Source organism: Ursus arctos, unplaced genomic scaffold (assembly GCF_023065955.2).
Source record: "Ursus arctos isolate Adak ecotype North America unplaced genomic scaffold, UrsArc2.0 scaffold_13, whole genome shotgun sequence".
Taxonomy (NCBI): domain Eukaryota; kingdom Metazoa; phylum Chordata; class Mammalia; order Carnivora; family Ursidae; genus Ursus; species Ursus arctos.
Genome location: NW_026622797.1, coordinates 21170743 through 21196854, shown reverse-complemented (window position 1 = coordinate 21196854; position 26112 = coordinate 21170743). Strand labels below are relative to the sequence as shown.

Sequence of the window (26112 nt, the reverse complement as noted above, 5' to 3'; positions counted from 1 at the left end):
ACTCATGTACCCAGACAGTGCACCCCGGTTTGGCTTTCAGCCCATGCACCTTTGATCGTCTTTGCCCTGACCGTGCTCTCCCTGGTACGAAACACCACGCTGGTTCCGAAGGGCCAAGCAGCCACATGTTGGTATCACTGTCGCCATATGTCTTGCTCTTTCTATTTATATGGTGTGTGTCTGTATCAGTCTGCTTCTGTTCGCTTTCTCATTTGTAGAGAACACTGAAAACCACTCTGAAACACCGGCAGCTCCTGTTCCATGTCCTGCAGCTCTTCCTAAGCCTAAACCCAAACTTAAGCCCAAAAAAACACCTGTGCCTCCAAAAGGGGCTGCTGCTGGGGCAAGCCCCAAGGGTGACGAAGTGCCTCCTAGTAAAAAAATTACCAAGGCTCCTGGTAAGCAGGCCCCCATCCCTCCACCCAAGCCAACAAGCCGAAATACGACCCGAGAGGCTGGTGAGTATGCCCCCTGGGGGCTGGAGTCTAGGGTGTTTGGCGCTGGGGTGGGGCTCATTGCTTTTTCTAGGGACGGTGGCCTTTTTGGTGTCTGGTGTCTTAGAATATAATACCAGTGAATTTCACTTTGACATAGGCAACACTCAGGAGATTCCTTTGTTGTTGCTTCCACCAAAGGAAAGTCAACCAGTTGATTAGTTGACCTCATTAGTTTTTGGGTGAATAGACCTCTTTCATTCCAAGTGTCCAGTATCTGTTTAAGACAGCAGAAGGACTCAGGGTGGAGTATGCCTGATGAATGCCAGTGATCTGATATCATATTATCTCCACGTTGCCTGGCCTTCTGCCTATTTGAGTTTATGGGTGGCTCTTTGGCTTGGATTTTCCTTTAAAATATCTTAAGTTGCATATAAGAATATGACACTTACATGTTCGACATTTTTGCTGGATCTTAGTATCTTAAATCTTTCCACATACATAGTCATTTCTCTACTGACAAATGACAAAGAGCTCATATCACTCAGTCCAGCTCCCCCCCGCCCGTCTCTTCTGGAATCACAGCTTTCTCATCCGAGTTGAAAGTCACATGCTCAGTGTTCACTGTCCACCCTCATCCCCAGACATCCGTGTATTACGAGGAATAGTATCCCACTACATAGTTACAAGTCACTATTGCGCATCACCAGGGGTGGTCTGGGTGATCTACAAACAACGTCTGTCCAGCTTTCCTTTCAAATCAGATATGCTTAATGCAAAGTGGAGCTCCTGGTCTTCTAGTCAAGTGGCATAAACAAGCCTACCATGTCATCCCGCTGTAAAAGGGACAGTAATCAAAGTATACATGCTGAATGGCTTTTTCCATTAACACGTGCATAAACATTCTCTGTGTTGTAGCAAACCTTATTTTCCTCAAAATCAGTAACTTTCTTGCAATTGGCTACCAGGATATTCGTATTGATCTTTTTCCCTCCATCATTTATACCTGTACTGCTCAGAGAATGGCTTCCTTGACAGTATAGCAGACTTCCAGATACAAATAGATGTTCCTCTACTTGTGCTCCTCTCTTCTTCGGCCTTTGACCTCGAGTGTCTTGGTGTCTCTAATAAGCTCTGAAATGAAATGTCTCCGAATGCTGTGCTTGCAGTGCCGGCAGGCCGTTTCCTCAGCTACCAACTGCCCTGTGTCCATGCTTGTTGGCATCGCTGTGTTTCCCAGACTGCCTAGCAAACCCGAGGAGCAGTGCTTGAAGTGAGGCAGGCAGTGATCCAGTTCTTAAAGAAAAGCCCCAAACAATCACCCCAGGCTTGGGAATTACACAAACTTTCTCACTTCCTCCTGCCCCCTGGGTTAGTGGCTCACTATTGACTTGGCTTGGGCTCTCTCATTTCTCTCAGAAGAAAGCTGGTGATTAATGCCAGGGCAGGGGACAGCTTTCATGAGAGATTTTGAGTTATATCCAGATATTTTACTTGAAGGTTTATTTATAGGCTCATGATGTTCCTAGGAGAATAATACAGTCACATTATTATCCATTGTATTAAATGAGGCCCCACTGGCCCATAATGTGAATAACAATGTTGCTCTTCTCAGGCTGTCCCAGAGAAACAGGGGTTTCATTGAGCTATACCCACAAGCCTGATGTGCAAGAATCCTTTTATCAAATATTGATAATACTCCTTCAAAATCCAACTGCTGTTCCATTTGTAACCATTTAGAGCTTTCTAAGTGGTGACTTTGTTGTATTTGAATAATGTTGTCCTCCCAGAAAAATTACTTCAAATGCAACTCATGATGTTTAGTCAGATGTTTCAATTCTTGTAAAAGCTATCAGTTAGGGTTCTTCTCAATTCCTCAGTTAGTGTAGACCTCCAGATAACCAGATGCTGGCTTAGTATGTTCAGCTGCTTTGTGAGTGAAGGAAGGTCAAATCTCCCGTATTTGTTTTCTTTCTCATTGTTACACAGTGTGTTAACGACCATAGTATTTAACTGAGGAGAGGTGGCTTTGCTTTTTTAATCATGGCCTTAATTCAAGGTAGCTTAAGCAACATGGTTGATTTCAGCAAAGTCTTACCATTTTAGAAGAAACTTAAAGAAGTATCTAGAGAAGTGTGACGTGAAGCTGCACCCCAGGCATTGAAAAAATTGTCTTTTTCCTTAAGTTGAGCTAAAGTTAACTTTGCTGTTAGAAAAGAAATAATTTTCTTTTTTAAAAAATATACATATATATATGTATATATATATGTAATATAATGCACATTAATATATACATTGGTATGTGAAAGGGCTTCTGTTCAATTTACCTACAAAAGTAATTGAACTTGTTTAAATATCAAATCCTTAGATCTTTGCTGCGAGAAATAAATTTAGAATGGACTTCGATTGTAGAAGTACGCTTAATACCCTTGTCTTATTAGCAAGAAGATTGTTAGCTTCAAAGAAGTAGTATGAGCAGGCCCAGACTTGGGGTAGTGTGAATTCTAGTTGTGTTCATCTAAAATAATAAAGCCCCCAAGCCATACAGATATCTTTTAAGTCTGGATCTTTTCACCAAGTGAGACTCAAGTCTTTTTTAGTGTATCAGAGCTGATGAAGTCTTACATTTCATTGTCTCTTCCTTTATTTGTTCTTCATCTCTTGACCCTCCCCCAATTGACTTCAATAAAGGTAAGTTACAATAACATCTCTTGTGGATTGGCTCCAGGGTACTAGCAAGATATTTTGTAATGGTTCTGTGGAAGATAGTTTAACCCCTCATGAAAAAGAGGGAAAGTATAACATTACAACAGAAGAGGCAATTGAGAGAAATTTATAGATCATACAGGTCATGAAACAAAAGGCTATTCTCATAGGAGTTTAAATGTGTTTCCCAAAATGATATAAAGAAGAGAAGAATTAAGCTTTTTTTCCCTGAAAATGGTTTGGTTTCAGCAGTCCTATCCAAAAGCAGACAAATACCTTCTGGTGGCCACAACCCTCCTCTAATGAAGACCCTCTAGGAATATAAGCAGTAAGGAAGATTGGCTTTGTGAGGGTGTTTGTCACAAGATCTGAGAATGACACTCTTTCCCTTCAGATTACTCCAATGCTACCCCTGTAGACATTTTTTTTTGTAAAAAAAATAACTTTTTCTGCCTTTTGATATTTTGTGGGTTTGGATTTTTTTTTTTATTTAAATTCAATTTAACTAACATACAGTGTAGTATTAGTTTCAGAGGTAATTTAGTGATTCATCAGTTGCATATGACACCCTATGCTCATTACCTGAAGAGTCCTCCTTAATGGTAGCCTTTTGATATTTTGAAGGGGACTTGTCTTTCCCGTGTGGCCATGTGTTTTCTCTCTGCCCCATCACCACTGCAGATGGAGGTGCGGGCCCGTACGGCAAGCTTCTCTCTCTGGAGCCATGGGGATGACTGGTTTAGAGTTGAGTACACTTGCTTTGGGTCCAGAAAGGAGCCGTTCTGAATGTGGGCCACTCCATTCCCAAAAAGACATCATTGAACATGTCGAATCTGTGATGAGCCCGACCTGGCACTGTAACCAGACAGCCGCTGTCTGTCCTTTATACACTGTGATGTCCCTTCTTTGGGGCACCAGGGACTCCTTCAGGTGACTTATAAGATAAGCAGCTGAGGATTTCCCTTTGGCTGGTCCAGCCAAAAGAACTAGAGGGACTCCATATTCTCCTTAGGAGAGAACTCTTGTCCCTTCAGCATCACTGGCTTCCTCCTAGATTCAGGGTAGGGAGGAGGCAGAAAATAAGGCCATTATCCTTATTAGCCTATTTCCTTTTATTTGACAAATGTTAACATTTTAAAGGGAACATCATAATTGACCATTGTGACTCATTTGTTTATTTAAAAGGCTTCTTTGACTTTTAATGCAAAATCTCTCTATTTTAGCTGGTTCTTCTCATTCAAAAAAAACAACTGGGTCCAAAGCCTCTGCTTCACCATCTACTTCCTCCACCTCGTCTCGTCCCAAAGCTTCAAAGGAGACGCTTTCTAGCAAAACAGGGACAGTGGGAATCACAAAGGGCAAGAAAAAAACTGGCAAGCAGCCAACCTCTCGACCGTCCGCGGATGCAACCCCTTCTGGCACGTCCGACATTAAAGGAGAACCTTCTGAGACGAGGGTGGAGAGTCTCAAACCTGAGCAGACTGTCCCTGGGACTGATGAGCAGACCTCAGGCAAATCTCAGTCTGCAGTCCCTCCACCTGCTCTGGCTCTACCACCTCCTCTCCCCGCCCCTCCTCTTCCTCAGGAGGAGCAGTGCTCTGTTGCCTCGGACACTCCTGTTGTCCTGGTCAGCAATGGAGCTGACGCGCCCGTCCCTGCCTTAGACCCAAGTCAGCTTCCCTGGACCGAAGAGCCAGCCAACAGAACCACTGTCCTCTCAGGCACTGGCTTGAGTGTTAGCAGAGAAAATGCAAAATGGTGAGTCGGGGCATGAACCCCATATTCCATCTATATCCCCTATGAAGCTGGGTGCTAAAGATCACTAAACCACTCTGTTGGAAATGAAGGAACCTACTTGGTTTTGTTTAATCTAATGTAATCTAGTGATTGTGATCATCCAGCCATTGGTTTTTCATAGCCCTGCCCCAGGAATGTCACAAGCTACTAGAGAAGATGACGTCAGTCCTACGGGCAGGTATCACCCGAGATCTGTGGCTTGTGAGTAGATTTAGAGCCTGCTTCATCACTGTTCAGCAGTCCCTTTTCTTTTCCCTGGACAGTTCCCTTTTCACAGTGGTTATTTTAATCTTTACTACCTGTGTCCAGATGCTCACCCATTCCTGCCTACCTTCATTACAAGTCATTTAGCCTTCTCTTTCTCTAGGAAAATAAAAACCATTAGGAAAGAACTCTCTCAGATTCCACCCCCCCCCCCGCAGCTTCAGAGGGGCCCCCTTTCTTGCTTTCTCAGTTCCCCACGAACTCCAGTGTTACCTCCTCTGTGACGCATTTCAGCACTCATCCAGACAGAATGGGTTGGTGCATCTACTCTACTCTGGCAGCCCTTTTTTCCTACCCATGGGACAGAGCTAAGCAACGTATCTGTTTGCCTCTGCATCCCCAGCAACCAGTACAGAATCTGGTATGCCATAGACGTGACATCATCCAGTTGGCCTAGCCAGAAATCTGGGATTCATCCTAAGGGTTCTCATTCTTCTTCATTCCCTGTATCTAATCCCTCACAAAGTCCTGTCCATAAAGGCAAAAAAAGACACATTAGATTTCCTGCCCCACAGGTATGAAGGGAGGGCTGTCGGAGTATAGTAGACGTCATAACCAATTCTGTCTGGAGAAGTCTTAGCATTCTTAAGTCCACCCTCTCCTCTCCTGTTTCTAAGAATAAAACCAAAATTCACTCTTGTAATCATTTAATATTTTCTCTTTCAAAGAAAACTTTGCCATGTTAGACTTAAAAAAAATAGTACATTAATTAAGTCGATTTGGATCAAGAGGCTATCGTTAATTATTCAATTGCTGATAATAATCACCTTCATTTATTGAATAGTTATTTAATGCCAGGAACTGTCAGTTATCATTAATTCACATAAGTCTTCCCTGAAATATCTCTATTTAATAGATGAGAAAACTGACACCGAGAGAGGGAAAATAGTTTGCCCTGGATTTCCCACTTAGTACAGAGCAAAGTCAGAATTCACGCTCAGAGCTGCACGTCAGAGTCCGTGCTCTAAGAGATCGTATATGTTTGCAAAGCACTTGCTTCTACTTCTACAGTTGCTTTTGTGTTTCTTGCTTGTTTTTGTTTTTACTATTTTGAGCACCATGGTTGGAAGGAAAGCCAAGGAAAGATAAATGTTAAATTACAAATTATTTTTTTGTTTGACACATTAATAAACAATATGGGAGAGCACATTGAAAGGAATGGCTATGATGTCCTTAACACTTCCAGCATGTAGCAAATGTCTTCATTTAATTATAGTGTGTGTGTTCCAGCATTGCAATGAACTCCAACCTTTAGAACTCAAAAGTCATTCTTTCAGCATGTATTTCCTGCTTGCCTTCTGTGTGCTGGGCAGTGCACTCAGCACCGAGATACAAAAGTAAGCATGATGGGGCGCCTGGGTGGCTCACTAGGTTGAGCATCTGCCTTGGGCTCAGGTCATGATCCCGGGGTCCTGGGATTGAGTCCCGCATCAGGCTCCCTGCTCAGTGGGAAGCCTGCTTCTCCCTCAGCCTGCCTGCTGCTCTCCCTGCTTGTGCTTTCTCCCCCCCCCCCCCCGCTCTCTGTCAAATAAATAAATAAAATCTTAAAAAAGAAGAAGAAGAAGAATGTAAGTAAGGCCAAGACATTATCGTTAAAATTACTTTTTACCAAAATAATGTCCAACATACTCAGGAAGTACAAATGTTTAAGACAGGTCTGAATAGATTGACTATATGGGTTTATTGTTCAGGATACTAAAGGACAATATACAACAAGGTGATTCCTTAGATAGGCAGTGAGAGAGCCCATATCCCAAGGTGACTTGACTCTGTCCAGTCCGCTTCCTTAGACAGACATGTAGGGAAGGCACTGTATTGTTCTTAGCACTGTGCTGCATGGAGAGGGGGGCTTAATGTCAGTCTCCAGCCCAAGTATGCACAGGATTGTCAGACAAAAGAGGCGAGCGTCTGTTCCCTATTTCCACTGGAACTATGATCAGAGAGCAAGCTTAGGACATCATTAGGCATTGAGGTATTTATATATAGATTTTCCTGTCACTCCGGATAACTATAATCCTTTCCTAGAAGAGGACATTGGGATTTTCTTCTCTGTAGGTTCTTCAAAGTTAAAATTTAAATGACAATTCATTCCACAGGAGTGGTTTGTTTGCTCTTGAGTTAATGAGCGTGGAATAAGTAGTCTCTCAAATTTTTTTCCAAAGGAATAAGTAGTCTCTCAAATTTTTTTCCAAATTCTTTCTTCCGTTTTTAAGTAGATATTTCAGTTAGAATTTCTAGCTCTTAGTCATTTGCTTTACTTAGAACTTTCCCTCAGTTATGTTTAGTGAACGAATGTGTGAAAATCCTGTCATCTTATGAAGAGGCTTCTGTTTGGAATACAAATATCAAAACTTTAAAGAAGATAAGTGGCAATGTGTAAAAATATCTCCCTCTATTCACATATTGCAGGGTAGTAACCATGTGGTAGATTTCTATTTATTGGCGGCTTCATTAGTGTCTTACAGGTCTGGGATAATTTTAGGCAGACACTAAGAAGCCCATCTGGAGCCCATATCCAAAGGGGACTTGACTGTGTTTAGTCCATTTCCACAAACACTTGAGTTCTCTGTTTTGTCCAGTGTGCCCGAGACACTTAGGGGGCAAATGAGAGGCGAGTCATGAGTTGATTGGCACAAATTTGGAGTATAATAATTTAATATTAAGTAAATTATAATCTATATAATATGATATGAATATAGTTTACAATATCAAGTATAAAATAAAATACAGCATTTAATAGGTAGATTAAGAGTCTTAAGTCCTGGTTCTAGAATGGACTTGTTACCTTGTTTTGGGCAGTGCACCCATGGTCTTCTCAGGTTCCCTGAACTGCAACTTATCGGTCCCCTTATACTGTAGAACAGATGTAAGTTGTAAATGTATGCAGAAGTCTTTGAAAACTATGAAACATTATAAAATACAAATGATGACATTAAAATAATGATAGGTATCATAATAAATTAGTGAGCGGTGACAGAAACAAACACAAGGCCTCAGCCCGGAAGCGTCTTTTGTTCCGCTCTTCAGAATGTGCTGTTAATTGACACATCTACTAGACGTGCCGTGGTCACCCCCAGTGGCAGGCTGTTCAAACACGGATGGCCTCCAGTGGCAACCAACTACAGATCCAGACCATGGACAAGTCGTCCATATTTAAAAGGAGATTTCATACTATGGAAACAGTATTGTGGTTCCTCAAAAAATGAAACCTAGAATTACCATGTGATCCAGCAATTCTACTTCTGTGTATATAGCCAAAAAAATAGAAGTAGGTACTTGAATAAATATGTGTACACCAGTGTCCTTAGCGGTGTTATTAAAACAACCAAAAGGTAGAAGCAGCCCAGATGTTCATCGACTGATGAATGGATGAACCGAATGCAGCATATGTATGTGATGGACTATTATTCAGGCTTAAAAGAAATTCGGACATATGCTAAAGCACGAATGAACCTGGAAGACATGCTAGGTAAAGTAAGTCAGACACAATAGGACAGATAGTGTAGAAGTTCGCTTATATAAAGCACCTCAGATAGCAAACTTCATAGAGACAGAAGGTAAAGCGGTGGTTGCTAGGGGCGAGGGGATGAGAGAGGGGATTATTTAATGGGACAGCTTCAGTTTGGGAAGATGAGAAGGTTCGGAGATGGACAGGTGATGGTTGTACAACAGGGTAAAAGGACTAACTGCCACTCAACTGTATACTTTTAAATGGTTAAAATGGCAAATTTTATGCTGTGCATATTTTTCTCAATAAAAATAAATAAAATATGCTGTGCATAATTTCCCTTTTGAAAACAAGAATTTTGGCTGTTGGGTTTTTCTAATAAGTGAAAATTTTTTAGCGTGCTTAGACTAATAACCACAAAGTACAATTTTCAGTACCTTAGATTCTGACAGTTTACCTGTTTTTATTACTCAAAGAACTGTTTTTTTGGTTTTTTTAAGTTAATGAAAACAGCAAGCACATGCTTTGCACAAAACGGTCTTTCAGAGTGTGACATCCAAATTTGGATTCTTCTATTTATATCAGAAGGCAATTTGGGGATTTTCTGAACCTTAAAACGAAGATTACATTGTTTTTGATATGATATGTTTTTTATATGTTTTCAATGACATTTTTTCCTGTTCCAGTCTGTGAAAACTGTCAGGCTTTGTATATTTATAGTAACTTGAAGCCAGAGACTCTTCCCAAGCTAACTAATAGAAAATTATTGCACCCGTGCACATCACCTTTCTTGTATAGAGTGCATTTAACTCTGCCTTTTTCCATGTCACGTTACTAATATATTCCTGTGAGGGGCAGTTTACAAGTGGAGAAACTAAAACACAGTGACAATACATGATTTTTTGACTTGACACACTGGCTGTGATGAAAATAGGTTTAATTCATATATCAATTAAAGAAGGTGTGTTTTTCTGTCGCTACCCTTCTAGGTGTTGGGCTGCAAATCAATATGAATCCCACTTGTCAAGGAGCTTTGAGGGCTGAGATGGCAGACAAGTGAATGGTGGTCGAGGTGCAGTGTGCTAAGAACTCCAGTGGGGTTGCCTTCCAGTCACCTTAAGAGCCGGGAGGTAGGGCAGGGATCTAGATGGAATGCTAATGGAAGATTCCTGAAGAGCTACGGCTTTAGCTAAGGCTTGAAGGATAAGTAGGAGTTACAGGTACAGAATAAGGATAGACAAAGTCAAATATCCAGAAATTTCTAGTCCACTCTTTTTTCCACTGAGGCCCCATGGCTATGGAAAAATCAATTTGCAAAATATAGTTTTACCATATTCCTGTACTAAATATATCAGACACCATCTAGTCATTCTTTTCATTTTATAGATGAAGAATCTAAAACCTTGAGAATGAAGTCATACAGTGCTCCTCTTCCATTTCACTGTCCTTGTCTGCCTATGTTTGCTTTCTCCTTTCGCCAACTTGAAAGATGCTCATGAAGCTAGGGCTTCTTCTCATGGTGTTGGTGTTGTCCCCAAGGGTTGCTCTGAGCTTCACACCGCCCCTGTGTTGTTGTGCCTCTAACAGTTTTACAACCAAAGATGAGCCAGGAAAAGTGACACCTCAGCTACTGACTCCTGGGCTGATGGGAGAATCTTCAGAATCCTTCAGTGCCCCGGAAGACGAAGGCCAAAGGGAGTACCAGGCCAATGACTCGGACTCTGATGGGCCTGTCTTGTACACTGATGATGACGACGATGAAGAGGATGAGGACGAGGATGGCAGTGGAGAAAGTAAGACTTTTTTCAAGAGGTGGGGATGGAAATGAATGGTGGATTGAAGCAGGTGCATTTTGTAAATTACAAAAGCCATCAGTGATCAGATAGCTGGTGTTTTCTTTCCCCTCATATTCTCCTCTGACATTAGAAATGCGTGTGTTCTAAAGTTTAGCTTTTGATGACAGACCTTTCTAAAAGATGGTTCCACAGGGGCCAGGGGGTCAGGCCTTTGTCTATGAGGAAGATATGCACATTTGTTTTTGTACAAGGAATCAGAGCTTTCTAATGACAGAGGTGTTTTCTGAATGATCGGAGATGGCCCTTCTACCCTGAGATCTTTCTTTTTATTTTTTTTTAAGATTTTATTTATTTATTCATGAGAGACAGAAAGAGAGAGAGAGGCAGAGGCAGAGGGAGAACTGGATGCCGAACTTGATCCCAGGACCCTGGGATCACAACCTGAACAGAGGGCAGGCGCTTAACCAACTGACTCACCCAGGTGCCCCCTGAGATCTTTCATGAATAAAGAGCATAAACTCAGATTCACTGGATTACTTATTGGAGGTGTCTGAGACTTCCACTCACTTTTATACTAGGGTTTAAAGAGAGGGGAGGGAAGAATGAGTCGAGAATGACAAATACCTTTGAAGAATCAAAAACAATCATTCTTCCACAATAGGTGACATACAATGCCTTTTAGGAAGAAATAATACAGTAGATTAAGCCAACTGTTTATATATAACTTAGGGAACTGGAAAGTGCTTTTGTTTTTTAAACTTCTAAGCATCATGACTTAGGAGTAATTCACTGTGGAATTGAGTTTATACATTGTGAAAAGTTATTAATGATGAAACATCAGTTTGTCACATTCCTTTTAGTTTGTACTGAATGACAACAAAATCATTATCATCCACCTGGTATTAACTATCCTCTATTGAGGATTCTTGTTAATTAAGGATCAAAATATTGCTACCACAGGTAAGCTTTTTCCAGCATGATTCCTGAGTAGACGAAAGGGGAAGACAAGAACTAACTACACAGTATAAATAGAAGAGCTACGTTTTTAAGACTTAGAAAAGAAAGTGTTACACAATCAGTAATTTCCATGATACGCCGTCTCAGCAGAATAAACTTCAAATAATCACTTTCTAAATGATGAGGTGATATTTGCAAGTTTTTTCATGGTGCCCCAACATTTTTCAGAACATTTTTAAAAATAGTTCTTCAGTTTTTCAAAATGAACTGCATCCAACTCAAAACATTTTTCCCCCTGAGGTTAATTAAAATTCCACTCTCGCATGTGGATAAAGAATTTCGTCTGGACTCTGTTTAAAGTCCATGCCACAGGTAACCTGAGTGCTGCTTGCTTAAAGCCTCTTTCTCTGCGTTTCTGCCTTTTCCAATCCTCAGGTGCTTTGGCAAGTAAAATACGACGAAGGGATACTCTTGCTATCAAACTTGGCAACAGACCATCAAAGAAGGAACTAGAGGACAAAAACATCTTGCAGCGCACATCTGAAGAGGAGAGGCAGGAGATCCGACAGCAAATCGGAACCAAGCTCGTCAGGTAATGGCTGAAATGTTCGTACAGCACTGACCAGTTCATGCTTTTCTCCCACCTGTGGTGTCCTACCCAGCTGAGATCATTGTGAATTCCTTGGGTAAGGGCATACCTGGCCTATGTGGTTTTCTGAAGTTGGTCCTGGGTAGTGAACGAGTCAAAGAACTTGCCCTTTGGTCCAGCCAGTCAGTGGCTTTGGGGTCACCAAAGCCCAAGCCAAGTGTCAAACCCCCCATGTCACTACACTCAACCATCCACCCAGAACAGCCTCTTCTGTCCGTTTTATGTAAGGATTCGACCCCAACGCCCCAAAGTATGAGAGCCTCTGTAAGTATACACGTAAACCGTATGCATAAAAAATTGTATTTGAGTAGAGATTTTAGTGTTCAAAGTATGTAACTTTTACAGAATTGTTTTCTACAAATACCATACATCTAATCACTGTCATTCAAAGATCAATCACCGATAGTCCCTACCTTGTGGGACTCTGTGTAGTGGAACAGACAGAAAGAGATACTGCATGGTGAGGTCAAGTAAAAAGCACAAACGTGTAGGTCAGGAGAACTAGGTATGAGGCTGTGCTCTAACATTCACTAGTACTTTATCTCAAGCAAGTGAATTAATCTCTCATTTCCTCTTTGCAAAATGGGAACTGGCTACTCCCCTGCTGAATTATTTTGAGGATCCACGATAATATAAATTAAGCACTTTGCACAGTGCCTGGGACTTTAAAAGTATGAACTAGTGAGAGCTATGATTATTGCCTTATCTTTATGATTACTTGTGTGATAAGTGCTCTAATAGGTGACCTGTGTGTGACCACTGCACAGGGCAGAGAACCAGGAGTTTAAAGCTCACTCGTGGGACAGGTCAAACTCCCACCTGCAAGTTACTCTTTTAGTCATTTGTAAGGTTTCAGTAGGTAGAAGAAGAGAAGGGCATTCCTGAAGGAGGAAACTCCATCAACAAAAGGAGGAGGATGCCTTTGGTGGATGATACGATGTAGATACATAACAGGATACATAGGTACATGGGTGGCATGAAATAGGCTGGCATAGTACCCCCTGGGTTCTTCGGTAGGCTCCCTTATGTACGTTACTTTCAAGGTATCTCTGATGAAGACTGAACTTCAACAAAAATCTTAAGGAGGTATTTAAAATATCATTGCTTTCAGTTCTCCACACCATTTCTGCCACAGCCATAGCATTAGAATTGATAGTATCTTATATTAAGATTACCTTCCATATATATTAGTTTACTTTGCACAAACTCATCCTACATCCAGAAGGAATTTTACAACAAATCTGTGATTTACAACATATCAATACTGTAAACAAGACCAAGAACAAAGTTGTAAAGGGTTGTTAGGTCATTCAGCTTTTAGGTACCAGTCGTTAGCTACTAATCACAAACGAGCCTGGTTTTTCTTGAAGGCAGATGGAAAGGGCCCGTGTATCTCAGGATAACCGTGTGTGTGTTAAAAATCCATTTGAGGTCACAAAAGCTGTATTGCACTTGAAACTCTGTACTGTGTACATTGACCATCTTTTGAGTTAGTATGAGCTCTCAGGCAGAAGACTTTCCTAGATTCTAATGATCTGTGTATTGATTAGGGGGTGGGCTCAGCTGTTCTAACAGAGACCAAAAAGTGCAGTGGTCCACATAAGACACTTTCACGTTTATTTCCTTTTCACAGAAAAGTCCAGAGGTGGGTGGGCTGTCCAGGGTGGGTGAGGAGCGCTGTTCCTTGCAGTCAGCCAGGCACCCAGATTCTGCCCTGTTGCCCTGTGATAGTCTCCTCTGTGTGATCCAAGCTGGCTCCCGTGACCATGTTTAAGTTCTAGCCTGTGGAAGAAGGAAAGAGAACAGGGAAGACACACTCAGTCATTTTAAGGGTAAAAGGTAGATGTTACAGATACCGCTCTGCTCACAGCCCATTGCAGGCTCTCAGTCACATGGCCACACCGAGGGAGGCAGAAGTCTGCAGTTGGGAGCCACAGCATAGCTCAGGAGGTTCTAGATCTAAAAGGAAGAAGGAAAAATGGATAATGGGGAGTAGGTAGTAGTCTCAGCCACAATCTTTAGTCTCCAAACTGACAGAAAGGATGGTAATCTATTTCGTAGGTTTAAAATGGATTTGTGTTTCTCAAAACAGGAAAAAAACAAAGCTTTGTGTCTTTGTTATTTTGTTTTGCATCTCCCACCAAGGAGGCCTTGTTTGTAACCTGCAGTATATACTTTTTGTCATCATAGGAGGCTTAGCCAGAGGCCCACGACTGAAGAATTAGAGCAAAGAAATATCCTAAAACGTGAGTATCTTATATTTTACAATGATTCCTCATGTAACCATTAACAAGCTCCCTTTAGAGACATTCCATTTATCAATAGGAAACCTTAATATATTTATTATTCACAAATGATTGAAATGGCCCATTTAGATCATATTTTTATATAATTTAAAAAATAATTTCTTGAAATTCATATTTTGTTTTATGGCTTTGAGCCTGGTATCCCCCAGACCAGAGTCATGGTTGTGACAGTTGTTTTTAAGAGAGATGAAATATATTCCATGTATTCTTTTACCCAAATATTAAATAGAAGAAAATGCTGTAGTCTGCTTGCAAATAAATGTCAAAGAAAAGGCCAAAGAATCCACAAGGAAATAAATCAAACATTCCTATATTATTATTAATAATACAGTTTGTTGCCAGGTTTAACAAATGACTCAATTTAAAACAGAATTATGGTAAAAGAAATTTTTGAGTCCTTTTCATTTTCCTTTGTTATGATAACTCTGTTTCCCTCTTGAGTTATTTATAATTTCTCGGCACTTAAGGAGTTCTCCATTCATTTTCCTACTTTATTTTCCCATTCTATTTTCCACTGTGTTTTCTTTGACTTTACTTCTTACTCACTAGTCCAGTAGAACTTCATTGGAGTTCATATGTTAAAGCTATAAAACTAATAGAAGCGGTTTGACGCTATATAGTGTATCAATGTGGTTACCAACCACAGTGAGTTAAGTAATGGATATTTTTAAATTGAGCCTAGCTGCAGTTTTATATATTATTAACCCGGTTTCAAAAGAGCTTTTTATTATCTGAAATATCAAAGAGCGGGGATGGGCAGAACCCCGGATACAATAGTAAGGAGCCACTGGCATGTGGGAAATCTTTCTCAGTCAGGCTTTTAAAGTCAAGTTGGCTTGTCTGGATGATCCCCACTCCTCAATCTGAGTTGTTTTCTTTCCCAAAGGAACGAAAGATTTTAATGGCATGTTTATAGTATAGTTGCTCTTACTAAGACAACCCAACCATAAGGACTGAACAGTGAGGGGAATTGCCGGTGGATGGGATTCTTTCCTTGGAATGTTTTGGTCTGGCTGTTTGTGACCAAAAACTGGAATAGAACCCAAAGAAGGACTGAAGTGACCATCAGTGTGTAGAAGAGCCAGGATGGAGATGGAAAAAGTCACGGCGAGAAAAGGAAGTTGTGTTTTAGCATTCTGAGGAGGGATGAAAGCAACGTCTAATTTTGACAACACAAAACCAAAAAAGCTCATGGCTTTTGATAATAGGTTCCTGGAAAATATTTGTTGAATTAAATTTTAGGTAAGTTCAAGTGCAGACCATAAGCGGCTAACACACAAAGATTATGTCTTAGTGGATGCCTGATGCAATACCTAGAAAAAAAAGGAAGAGCAGATTCTGGGTAATTCTTTCCTGCTCCTGTGAGACAAATAGTGCCAAACCACATTGGTGTTTGGTTATTTGAGGAACTGTTTCGTAGATGTAGAAATTTATCACACGCTGATCTTAAGTGCTGTCTTGGCTTCTATACCCCATTTTCCTGGAGGTTCAGGGAAGAGGGAAACGCCAAAGTCAACTTCAGATTTGACTTCAGCCCTTTTCTTACTTCCTTCTTAGTTTATCTAACCATGCTTATTCTGGAAACAAAAGACACATTTCCAGTCTGGAGAGGCTGATAACTGGCTTATGATCTCCTGACATAATATTGCATGGCCAAGGGAAGCAGAGAAGAGAACTGGTGGAGGTCATCCAGAGCATTCCACTGAGCAGTCCCAGGGAACTCAGTGGCATCTTTACAATACTTTATTCAGCCCCTGTTTGCCTCTGGGTTCTTCCACATAGATTGCTCTTTTTTGTTCATGTATTTCATCTCCAGCTTTTGTTCAAAAGCAGTATGACTGACTCTTTACAGAAAAGTCTGTGTGTGACGTGGTGTGTGTTTTTTTTTAAGGACACTTATTTTAACTAGGTCATCTTGTCTTGACAGACGAGGGAACTCATTCTCAGCATAAACTCATATAGCAGTTGTCAACTCCAAGCTCATCGTTAGTTTAATAAACATGAGTCAGGCGGCAGTCAGTGCTGATGACTTTCACTGGAGACCACAGGACACATTTTATTTCTTAGTATTTCATTCCCAGTGTCCACCTTACTCCATTGCTTTCCTATTTTACGGCATCGTTAACTGTTTTACGGCTTCAAGGCTTTTTAAAAGAACATATAAAGTTATATTTAGTTGTACATTTTAGAACTGATTCCTTAATATTGTTAAAAGTAGAAAGTAAGTGTGGGTGCTTGAAAGGTCAGTGTTTGCCTATCAGGAAAAGAGATGTTCCTGGAATACCTTTCATAAGGTAGGGATAGAAGTTACAGATTTATTGACTTGTGACTGTAATTCCAGCTATATATTCTACAGAGAAAAAAGTGTATCAGGCCGTTGAGTGATGCTTGTATTTTTTCCCAACATTTTATTATGAAATTTTTTAAATATAGAGAAAAGTTGAAAGAATTTTGTATTAAACACTGATATATGTACTGTTTATATTCTGCCATTAACATCGTATCACATCTTCTTTTTAACATTTTATCACATCTTGCTATACCACGTATTTGTCCTTCCATTGATCCATGTAATTTTTTTATGCATTTCAAAGTAGGTTTATAAATGCATTTTCATTCGTTAAAAACACCTTTATAGAAAAATACGTAAATCAGCAAAAAGGGAAACAAACCCACAGAAAAACATGTGGCTTTTTTTCACCTAGTGTATCCAAATTGATGACTCAAGACTATAATATTCCAGGTGCTGATGTTTTGGCGTTTTTCTGTCTTCTCCTTTTAGCTCATCCATAAAATGCTGTGGGCAACACTTGTTAGCTGGGCAGGTTTCCCGCAGTGCGCAGGGCTGTTAAACCACATGTATCGTTTGTGTGTGATGGCAAACACTTCCTGTGGCTGTTCTAAAGCACCCCACCTCCCCACCCAAGCCCTGCTGTGAGGAGTTCCTGAAGGCAAGATTTGTCAGTGAGCACATCACTTCCTTCATGAAAATCCCTCCAGTCTGCTTAAAGGGACCAGGAAGGTTTACGTCCTACTTCATAATTGGCCCTCTAGTAAGCAAAGGAGACATTTTAAAAACTCAGTGAATTTTTTAAACTAAGTTAAGATTTAACCTTGATTCTTTGCAAAAGATTTTACAAGTATTTAGAAAAATGCAGAACAACAGTCGTGGGGACTTCCCTCCACCTTTCACTTTCTTTAATTTCTTTAAAAACACAATTTCAAATATGGAAATAGGTAAGGAAGTCAGCTCCTGATGTTAACAAGAATTCCCAAGTGGTAAAGTCCTGTTTGTTTAACTCCCTCAACTGCAGTTGGCCCTTGTTTTTTTTGAATAGGTAACATGCTGTCACCCAGGTGTGCACTGTGCTTCCTACGATGAAATTGTCGAATATTCCCTCGTGAAAATTAAAACATTTGTTGGCTTTGAGTCATGTTTGATATCCACTTTTCTGTCTTTGAAAAGTACCTTTAAAAATACAGCACAGTCACTGTATAGGAGGAATTGACTAAAATGCTTTGGGGATTATATTTTCCCTTTTATTAGTAATATCATCATAGGCTGACCTTGTAAAGCCATAGTTTGAATCGCATGAACCACAAGTTTGGCTGTTGTCTGTTATGTATAATTTATAACCTACATGCCTTATCCAACTCGTGTAAAGTAAATATTTGACCGTAAGGATGTATTTTAAGAATACCAAAGGATATATATTTTGTGAAGCAATTAGAAGAACCTACAGTGTTTTCATAGGAAGAAACCTGAATTATAACGAAATCTGTTGGACACACAGGCACTTTACTAACTGGTTGTTTCTTATCCTGCAGCATGGTCCCAGTTTATGTTTACTCTTTGTCTGTGTAACCAGACAGGTCATCCTCTTTCTAATGAATTAAAATTAGTACTTTGGAAGAATGTTGGAACTTTTCCCTGTCCAGATAAGGACAATTAATAGAGAATTTAGCATGTTCAGCTAACAAATACAGTTGGTACCAATATTGAATATGGATATTTTATTCATGAGAAAAACAATCCTGATGGTAAGAAGTCTACTTGAATTTTAAAAATAAATTTATCTTTTCATAGAGGAAACTTCTCTTTTTCAAGAAAACTTTTTCTTTTTCTTTTTGGTGGAGGCTTTGTATCGTGTGATGTTCCTTCAGTAGAATTCATAACAGCGGCTTCTAAAAGATAATCTCTTGTAAGCAGTGGTGTCCCAGAAGTAAAGGCTGTGCTCACTTATTGAACAAATGATGAGCTGCTGGAAGCAACAGAGAGAAGTTCATCAAATAAGCAACCATGAAACCCTGAAGGGGGTTGTTTATTCCTTTAAAATTTCTGGTCATTTTTCTCTTCATCCCATCCATTGGAGAACATTCATTAGATTGGCCATTAAATTGTACCATTTGGGGAAGAACTAGAGAAACAGAAGACTTTGGAAAGTCAAAGTCACAAGAAAATAAATCATCTCCATCAACCGTACACCATAATAACCCCATTCAGAACATTCTGGTTTGAAGGCAGAGTCCAAAGAAATGACTACATTTTGCTTCTGTGGAAACCAAAGCAGACAAATCAAGTATTTTGGTTGGATTTGAATGGAAATCAACTCAGACATGCATCAGATGGTTCTAATTTGCTCTTTTGATATGTCTCAGATTTTCATGGGAAGGCCAGATCCAGAAGTAAATGTTTATCTGGATTCTGATAAATTGTGCTTATAAGCCCAAGAGATGTTCAGCAATGAAAGGTTTTCTCCAGAGTGTGGGCACGCGTGTAATTTTTTTCAGAATAGAATATGAAGCTAGGAAGCTGAAAGGTTTACAATTAGTAAAGAAACCAATTCCATAAGGAGAAAAAGTAATATATCTATAAATGAAAGATCGATCTCTCTGCAAAATCTTTTGGCAACTTTTTAAAGATGTTGGAGTGTTTGGTCATTATCTAAGTCAAATAATTGTGGCCCGATCTACTTTTCTGATTATAAAACCATTTATAGTAACTAAGTCTTCATGCCTTTCCTCTCCCACCTCCATTAATAAACAGAGAAGAATGAAGAAGAAGAACAAGAAGCAAAAATGGAACTTAAACGCAGACTCAGCAGAAAGGTGATGAAACTGTGACTGTTAATGAGCGTGTGTGTTTTGAGATCAGCTCCCTCCCTTTCAATCTGGCCTTGAGGAATAATTATTCCTATTAGTCTACTAACCAGTCATAGACATTAAAATCAATGTAATGCATACAATAGGAATTATATTTACATTTTTTATATTTATATTTACAATTGCATGCTATGCTGATTTTGAAAAGCTATAACAATCAGAAGTTTTAAATTACATTTACTGATTATGAAAATAAAACATAACTGGTGTGTTTTTTTTAAGTACAAAAAGGAACAAAAAAGAAAAGAAAATCACGCAAATGTCTTTTATTCAGAGATAACCATTATTAACATTTTCCAATATGTAGTTTTTAAAAATGCTCACGTTTTCCGTGCAGTCTTCGCAATATGAAATAAATATGAAATTGGAGATGTGCCACTATTCCATGTGAGCTGGGTCAGTAATTTATTAAGTGAGCTTGATCACCCTACCTGCCACTGCAAGGCTACGCACACTGACAAGTGGCTTACCTCCAAGACTCAGCTGTTTCTACCCACTTGTGAAAATACAAATCTGATACCAGGGCCATCACTCTTTTGTGTAAGTGTTAAAATAAAAATAGTCTTTAGAAAAATTAAGCACTATCAGAGTTTATATTTCATTGTATTTCATTATAAATCTGTATTCAGTAATTCTTCACATATACCTTTCACACCTGGAGAAGGCAGGATGAGTAAAATATGACATCTGCGGGGAAGTGTGTGACCTGACCTACATTTATCTGGGCTGGCTGGGGAGTCCACAGCAAAAGCATTCTAAGGCAGGTAGAAGAAACTCCGTTCCTATGGAAAAGTTGGAGGCTGTATTTTGAGAGGTTTTGGTTTTGATATTTAGGGAGAAAGATCCTTAATTCATCTCTTTTTTTTTTTTTTTCAAAGACCCTAAATGTCAAGTAATGATCAAGCTGAAAAAGATTCTATGAACTGAATTGCTAGAGATGGCTCTTCTAACATTCGGTGGCTGTTAAGTTACCAGCTCCAGATAAGCAGTAACCCCTCATTGTTCCAGGCTCACCCTTGCCATACATAATAATGTTTTCTCCATCCAGTTGAGCCCCTCCAGGAGGCAACAGAGCCCGTGCTGACCCCTGACCCCTGATTCCCACTTGCCTCCACTCGACAGAGCTCTCTGTCATAGATGCAGGACATTCCATAGTACTAATAGCATGGTCCTAAAGGGCAAGACTGGATGAAGAATTTCTGACCCATGTGGTCTCTGGTCACTTGCCTTTTGGGCACTTCCCAGAGGCCTTGGTTTCTCTACCTCCTTAGCCCCCCCTGCCCCAGAGAGGCAGTAGGAAGCTAGCAGTCGAGATTGGACTACAACTGAGAGTAGAAGAGTACCACTTAGATCATCCCTCCCTTTGTCTGTTGCCTACCAGGGCTTTATGAAACTAGAAGGAGCCACGGTAGCCATACCCCAGCTCAAGTGAACTCAGAGTATAGACCCAGGCCTTCTAAGAGTCCTCGAGGGACTTGAATGTTAGAGTACTGACCTAGTTCAGCCTCTGATTTTACTCAAGAGGAAACTAAGGCTTAAGAAGGGGGATTTTTTTTTTACCACAAAAACATCATTTTTATGTGTTATAATGCTTAATTTTTTATAAAAATTGAATCTGTGCAAATGAGGAACCCCTCCAAAGAAGACCACTTAGACAGTGGATGGTCCAGCCATATGCACAATACATGTATGGCTAGAAAAGGTCCTGAAAATGGACCCCATGGCTACAACAGAGGCCTGGGTCTATGGCATCTCCAGACCGAGAGAGGCCACAAAAGCCTGAACCTAAGGAGCAGAGAGTAGATGATGCCTATCAGCCAGGGCTCTTGTTCTTGGGCTTGGGAAAGGAGATCAAATACACAGGGCTGAGTGGATTAGATAGAACTATAAATTTGAATTTGACAAAGACCATAGGAGGAATCCAAGTTATTAGAAGTGTCTTAATCGCCTCAGCCTATTTTAAGCAGTTCCGGCCCAGTGAACGTACTCTTCCCTGCCCTTGCTGATTTCTGCACAGCACCTTTTGCAGCAAGCAGGGGTAATGTCAAATCTGGGCATGGTCCCTAGCCTCTCACAGAAGACTGCTATAAGCACACCCTTTACCGGACCATTTCTTTGTCATAACTTTGTGCGTTTCTGAATATGGAGGTTTAATATAATAGGAACAGAGATCTCATTTCTAGAAGTCAAGAGTGCGTTTGTCTGCATGATTCAGTCTCCAAACCAGCCAGCCTCTATCCGGATTGCTAGTGTGTCTGTGTTGCCTCGTGCTCCTTGTGTCAGAGATGACAGGTGTCTTTATGACAATGCCAGGCAAGGTGGGGAAAATAGCATAACACAGGTGGCTGCTGAAGCCTGTGACCTATCTAACAATGATGATTTTTATAGTCTCAGAATTAGGGCACACTGCTTTCTGGTTCTCATTAGAAACTCCCAAGATGCTGCTGCCTTTTTTTTTCTTCTTTTGGATATCTGAAAGTGACCTTATTTAACCATAACTTTGAAGTTCTCTATAGAAAACTTGCCACCATGAGGCTGTAAAGGTTTCCTGACCTTGTCCTTTTTTGTCCCTATCCCCCTGCAGCTCAGCCTGAGACCCACAGTGGCGGAGCTACAAGCTCGAAGGATCCTGCGGTTTAACGAGTATGTAGAAGTCACCGATTCTCCTGACTACGATCGCCGGGCAGACAAGCCCTGGGCCAGGTTAACACCTGCAGACAAGGTAAGAGCCCTTGTGGTTTTAGCCATGATTTTATTTGTTTATGATTTTATTGCTGTTCTCGAAGTTTCAGTATCCACTTACCGCCCCCCCCCCCACAACGCTCAGTCATCCCAGGAGGCTTAGAGAGTACCAGGTAGCTCAATAATTTTCTGCCTTTGGTTATTTAAGCCACTTAAGTGATATATTTAGTAATATCAGTGAGCTTCTTTCAGCTAAGTCTCAGAAAAATTCGTTCTTAGTTACCCTGTAACCTGCCTGCATTCATACCTGGATTGGGGGGGGGGGGTGGTCCTACAGCCATGAGTTATCCTTACGCTTAGAAAATATAATTTATTCAAGTTATCATTTTAAAGGGATATGTTAAGGGGTGCTTGGCTGGCTCAATTGGTAGAGCATTTGACTCTTGATCTCAGGGTCCTGAGTTCAAGCCCCACATTGGGCATGGAGCCTACTTAAAATAAAAATTAAAAAAATAAATAAATAAAATAAAAGGATATGTTAACTGTGAAAAAGATATTGATCCATATCAAGGCCAGCACACTTTTTCTATAAGTCTTTGTTGCAACAGCTCAGCTCTGCCGTTAGAGTGTGAAAACAGCCATAGACAGTATGTAAGTGAATGGATGTATTTGTGTTCCAATAAAACTTTATTTACAAAAACAGATGGTGGATCAGATTTGCCCTGTGGACGATGGCTTACCAATCCCTAATCTATTTCATAGCTCACAGTCCAGAAAAACTGAAATGTATAGTGGGTCCCCTCATGGAGAAAGACTATTTTATGAATGATTTGGCTCCAAAGGCAAAGAATTTTGCCAACCTTTTCTTTTCAAAGTCTTCACTTTAGGATTTTCCTAATATCCCAAATAATGATTTCTTTTTTCTTTCTTTTCTTTTTTTTCCAAATAACGATTTCTAATTTTTGTCTCTACACAAAATTTCGTATTGAATAAACTCACGCCACATCCAGTCTTAATGCTAGAGCGAGGTATTTAATAATATGCTGTGCATTTTAGTAGGAGGTTTCACGCTGTAAAGCACCTACTGCATGTCAAGCACATATTGGAGATGTAGATAGAAATCATTTGCTCAGGGGTGCCTAGGTGGCCCAACGGTTAAACATCCAACGCTTGATTTCAGCTCAGGTCATGACCTTGGGGTCGTGAGATTGAGCCTTGTGTCTGGCTCTGCGCTCAACAGGGAGTCTGCTTGAGATTCTCTCTCCCTCTCCCTCTCTCTCAAATAAATAAATAAATAAATATTTGCTTATAGGAAGAAATGAAAACTGGAAAGGAAAAAGATCATAAACGAAGGATGTTGGGAATGAGAATAGAGGGAAGGAGGCTGGGAATAGCACCCAAGGGACCCAACATTGAGGAAGAGGTGGTAGAACACAGAGAAGAAATGTCTGTGAGGTGGCGAAAGAGGAGGACATGTAGCCCAACAGCCTAGGAAGGAGAAAGTCAGGTCACAAGTGGTTAGGAACATGGCAAGAGGGGGCATTTTAGTAGTCTGGTGGGTAGAAGCCTGACTAGTGGAGAAAAGAAGAATAAAATACAACCTCAAGAATCTTGGCTATGACGGAGAAGTAAGTCACCTGAGGGGTGACGATCGTGGAGCCTGCAATCTTCTATATACATAAGAAATACCTGAGCAATCTTTTATGCCACAAAGAAGGAGCCCAAAGAAAGGGAAAGGTTAAATACATATTCGAAAAGTTGATAATTGATACAGTAGGGCATAATCAGTGGAGCAGCGGGAGAATGTGTGGATGTAGAAAAGGCGAGGAAGAGACCCGTGAGGCTGGGATGGAGGGCATAGGCTGAGGAATGTGCCCTGATGGAGGAGGCTTCCCCAAGGCAGGTAAAATCACTCAGGTTGAGGGCAGCCTCCAGGGGAGGAAGAAGACCGATACTCAGGTCATGTGTCAAGCTCACCACCAATCAGTGCCTCATTTCCTGAAGGACATGTCAAGTTTATGGGTTACCAGGAATTGCCTGTAAACTTCTTAATGTGGTTTCTTGCCCTCACACCTACAGCTCCCTAGGTAACGTCCAGCCCCATGCTGTTCCCCAGGTGACCAAGAGGAAGAGTACCTGGCCTTGAGAGCCTTGTGTTCTGGTCGGATGGTATACTCGTGGACACAAGTGCAATGAATGACAGAGCATGCATGGCGCGTGAGGGAGCATGAGGGAGCATGAGGGAGCAGGAGGGGGAAGGTGGGAGGATTTGGGGGCAAGCCCTCCCAGCCCTGAGGTGAGCCTTGAAGGTATCACATGAAGCACAGTGTGGACAGCGGGAGCCTGCTGTTTGCCTGTTGTTCTCCCCTCATGTCCAGGTGTCCAGCAAGTTGTCATAGGGTGTGAAAATATGTCTCCTTCTGGAAGCCCCTCTTGGGCTGATATAAATCATGGCTAAGACCATTGAGTGTGTTTTATCCTGATCACAGCCCTCAACCAGCAGCCCTCTGCTCTTCCCTTTTCTGCCTCCCACTTAATTCTGAGTGGTTTCCAGTGCTTCATCTGCCTTCCGTCCTATACTTTATCCTCACCGTTCAGCAGCAGTAGACTTCGCTTATGACCTCATGTGGGATCCAATGCCCACAAGGAGACATGAGGCTTTAGGCTGATGCAGTCTTTGGAGTAAGTGTTAACAATGGATAACATTTCTTTCTCAACCCTAACTCCATCTCAGGTCTTATACATTCTTCTGGCATTTTATTTTTTTAGTTGTGAATTACATCACATGATGGAGAATATATGAATGAAACATACCATTTAAATAATAAAAAGAAGATACCTGTTTTATTAATCCCTGAGTATTCCTAGCACCTGAACAGGGCCCTGTGGGCTCCTCCCCGATTGCTTTTCCCTCCCTTCCATAAGGAATAACCACTACAACTTTTGTGTTAATCATTCCCTTTCTTTTCTTTTTTGGAGTTTAACTGCCTTATGTATACTCCTAAACAATACGTATGTATTTCATAGTTTTGCCAGTTTGGGAATCTCAGTGATTGGAATCATACAACGTACTTGCAGGTGTTGCATTATTCACCTAACAAAAGAATCTGGGTTGATGGACTAGGCAATAGTTATTCTTTTTCACTGGAGTATAATACTCCATTGTATGTATACGTCACACAGTAATTATCCACTCAGTTGTTAATTATTTAGTTGGTTTCCAGATTTTAGGTGTACAAGCTATATTCTGTGAAGATTCCTGTATCATTTTCAAGTTCACTGATCCAAGACTTTTTCTAGCATATATTCCTTGTGATGGAATTGCTGGGTCCTGGAATGTGGGGATATTCAGCGAAGCTAGGCAGTATCAACAGCTTTCCAAAATGATGGCTCTGGTTTACCTTTCCACAGCAAAGGTTAACCGTAGCCCAATATTCTTGCCAACATGTGATGGTCAGTCTTTTTGTTTTGTTTTTTTACTTGACAACCTAGTGATTATGAAGTAACATCTCATTGTACTTATACTTTGCCTCTCATTAATTGTTAATGAGGTTGAGCATATTTTCATACCTATTGGTTATTCACGTTCCACTTCTATGCCTGTCTTTTGTCTCTTTTCTTTTGGGTTGTCCATTTCTTGCTGATTCATAGGAGTTCTTCATATATTCCAGTTATACATATTGCAAATATGTATGTATCTCCCAATTTATGACATTTCATTCTATTTATGGTTATCTTTTGACAAAAAGAGATTTCTTAAATTTAAGGCAGTGAATTTATCCACCTTTTCTTTGTGGCTTGTGATTTTGTTTCTTTGAAAAAATTCTTCCCATTCCAAAATCTTAAATGTATTCTGCTATACTGTTTTCTAAAACATTTTTTTTTTTTAAAGACTTTATTCATTTATTCG

General features: G+C 40.5%; 1 protein-coding gene across 10 annotated transcripts in view; it reads left to right on the top strand.

Moving 5' to 3' along the window:
* PHACTR2 (phosphatase and actin regulator 2) overlaps window positions 1-26112 on the top strand; it is a 255813-nt gene that overhangs the window by 200768 nt on the left and 28933 nt on the right. For 6 of the 10 annotated variants that reach the window (XM_026504949.4, XM_057310996.1, XM_048225868.2 and 3 more), the window contains 6 exons: window positions 4364-4898; window positions 10237-10442; window positions 11838-11994; window positions 14242-14297; window positions 19405-19466; window positions 22105-22242. In XM_026504949.4, coding sequence (XP_026360734.1) covers window positions 4364-4898; window positions 10237-10442; window positions 11838-11994; window positions 14242-14297; window positions 19405-19466; window positions 22105-22242 — 1154 coding nt within the window. Of the gene's footprint in view, window positions 1-218; window positions 459-4363; window positions 4899-10236; window positions 10443-11837; window positions 11995-14241; window positions 14298-19404; window positions 19467-22104; window positions 22243-26112 lie in introns of all 10 variants that reach the window. The other 4 variants (XM_026504946.4, XM_026504948.4, XM_057310995.1 and 1 more) reach the window with 1 other exon arrangement.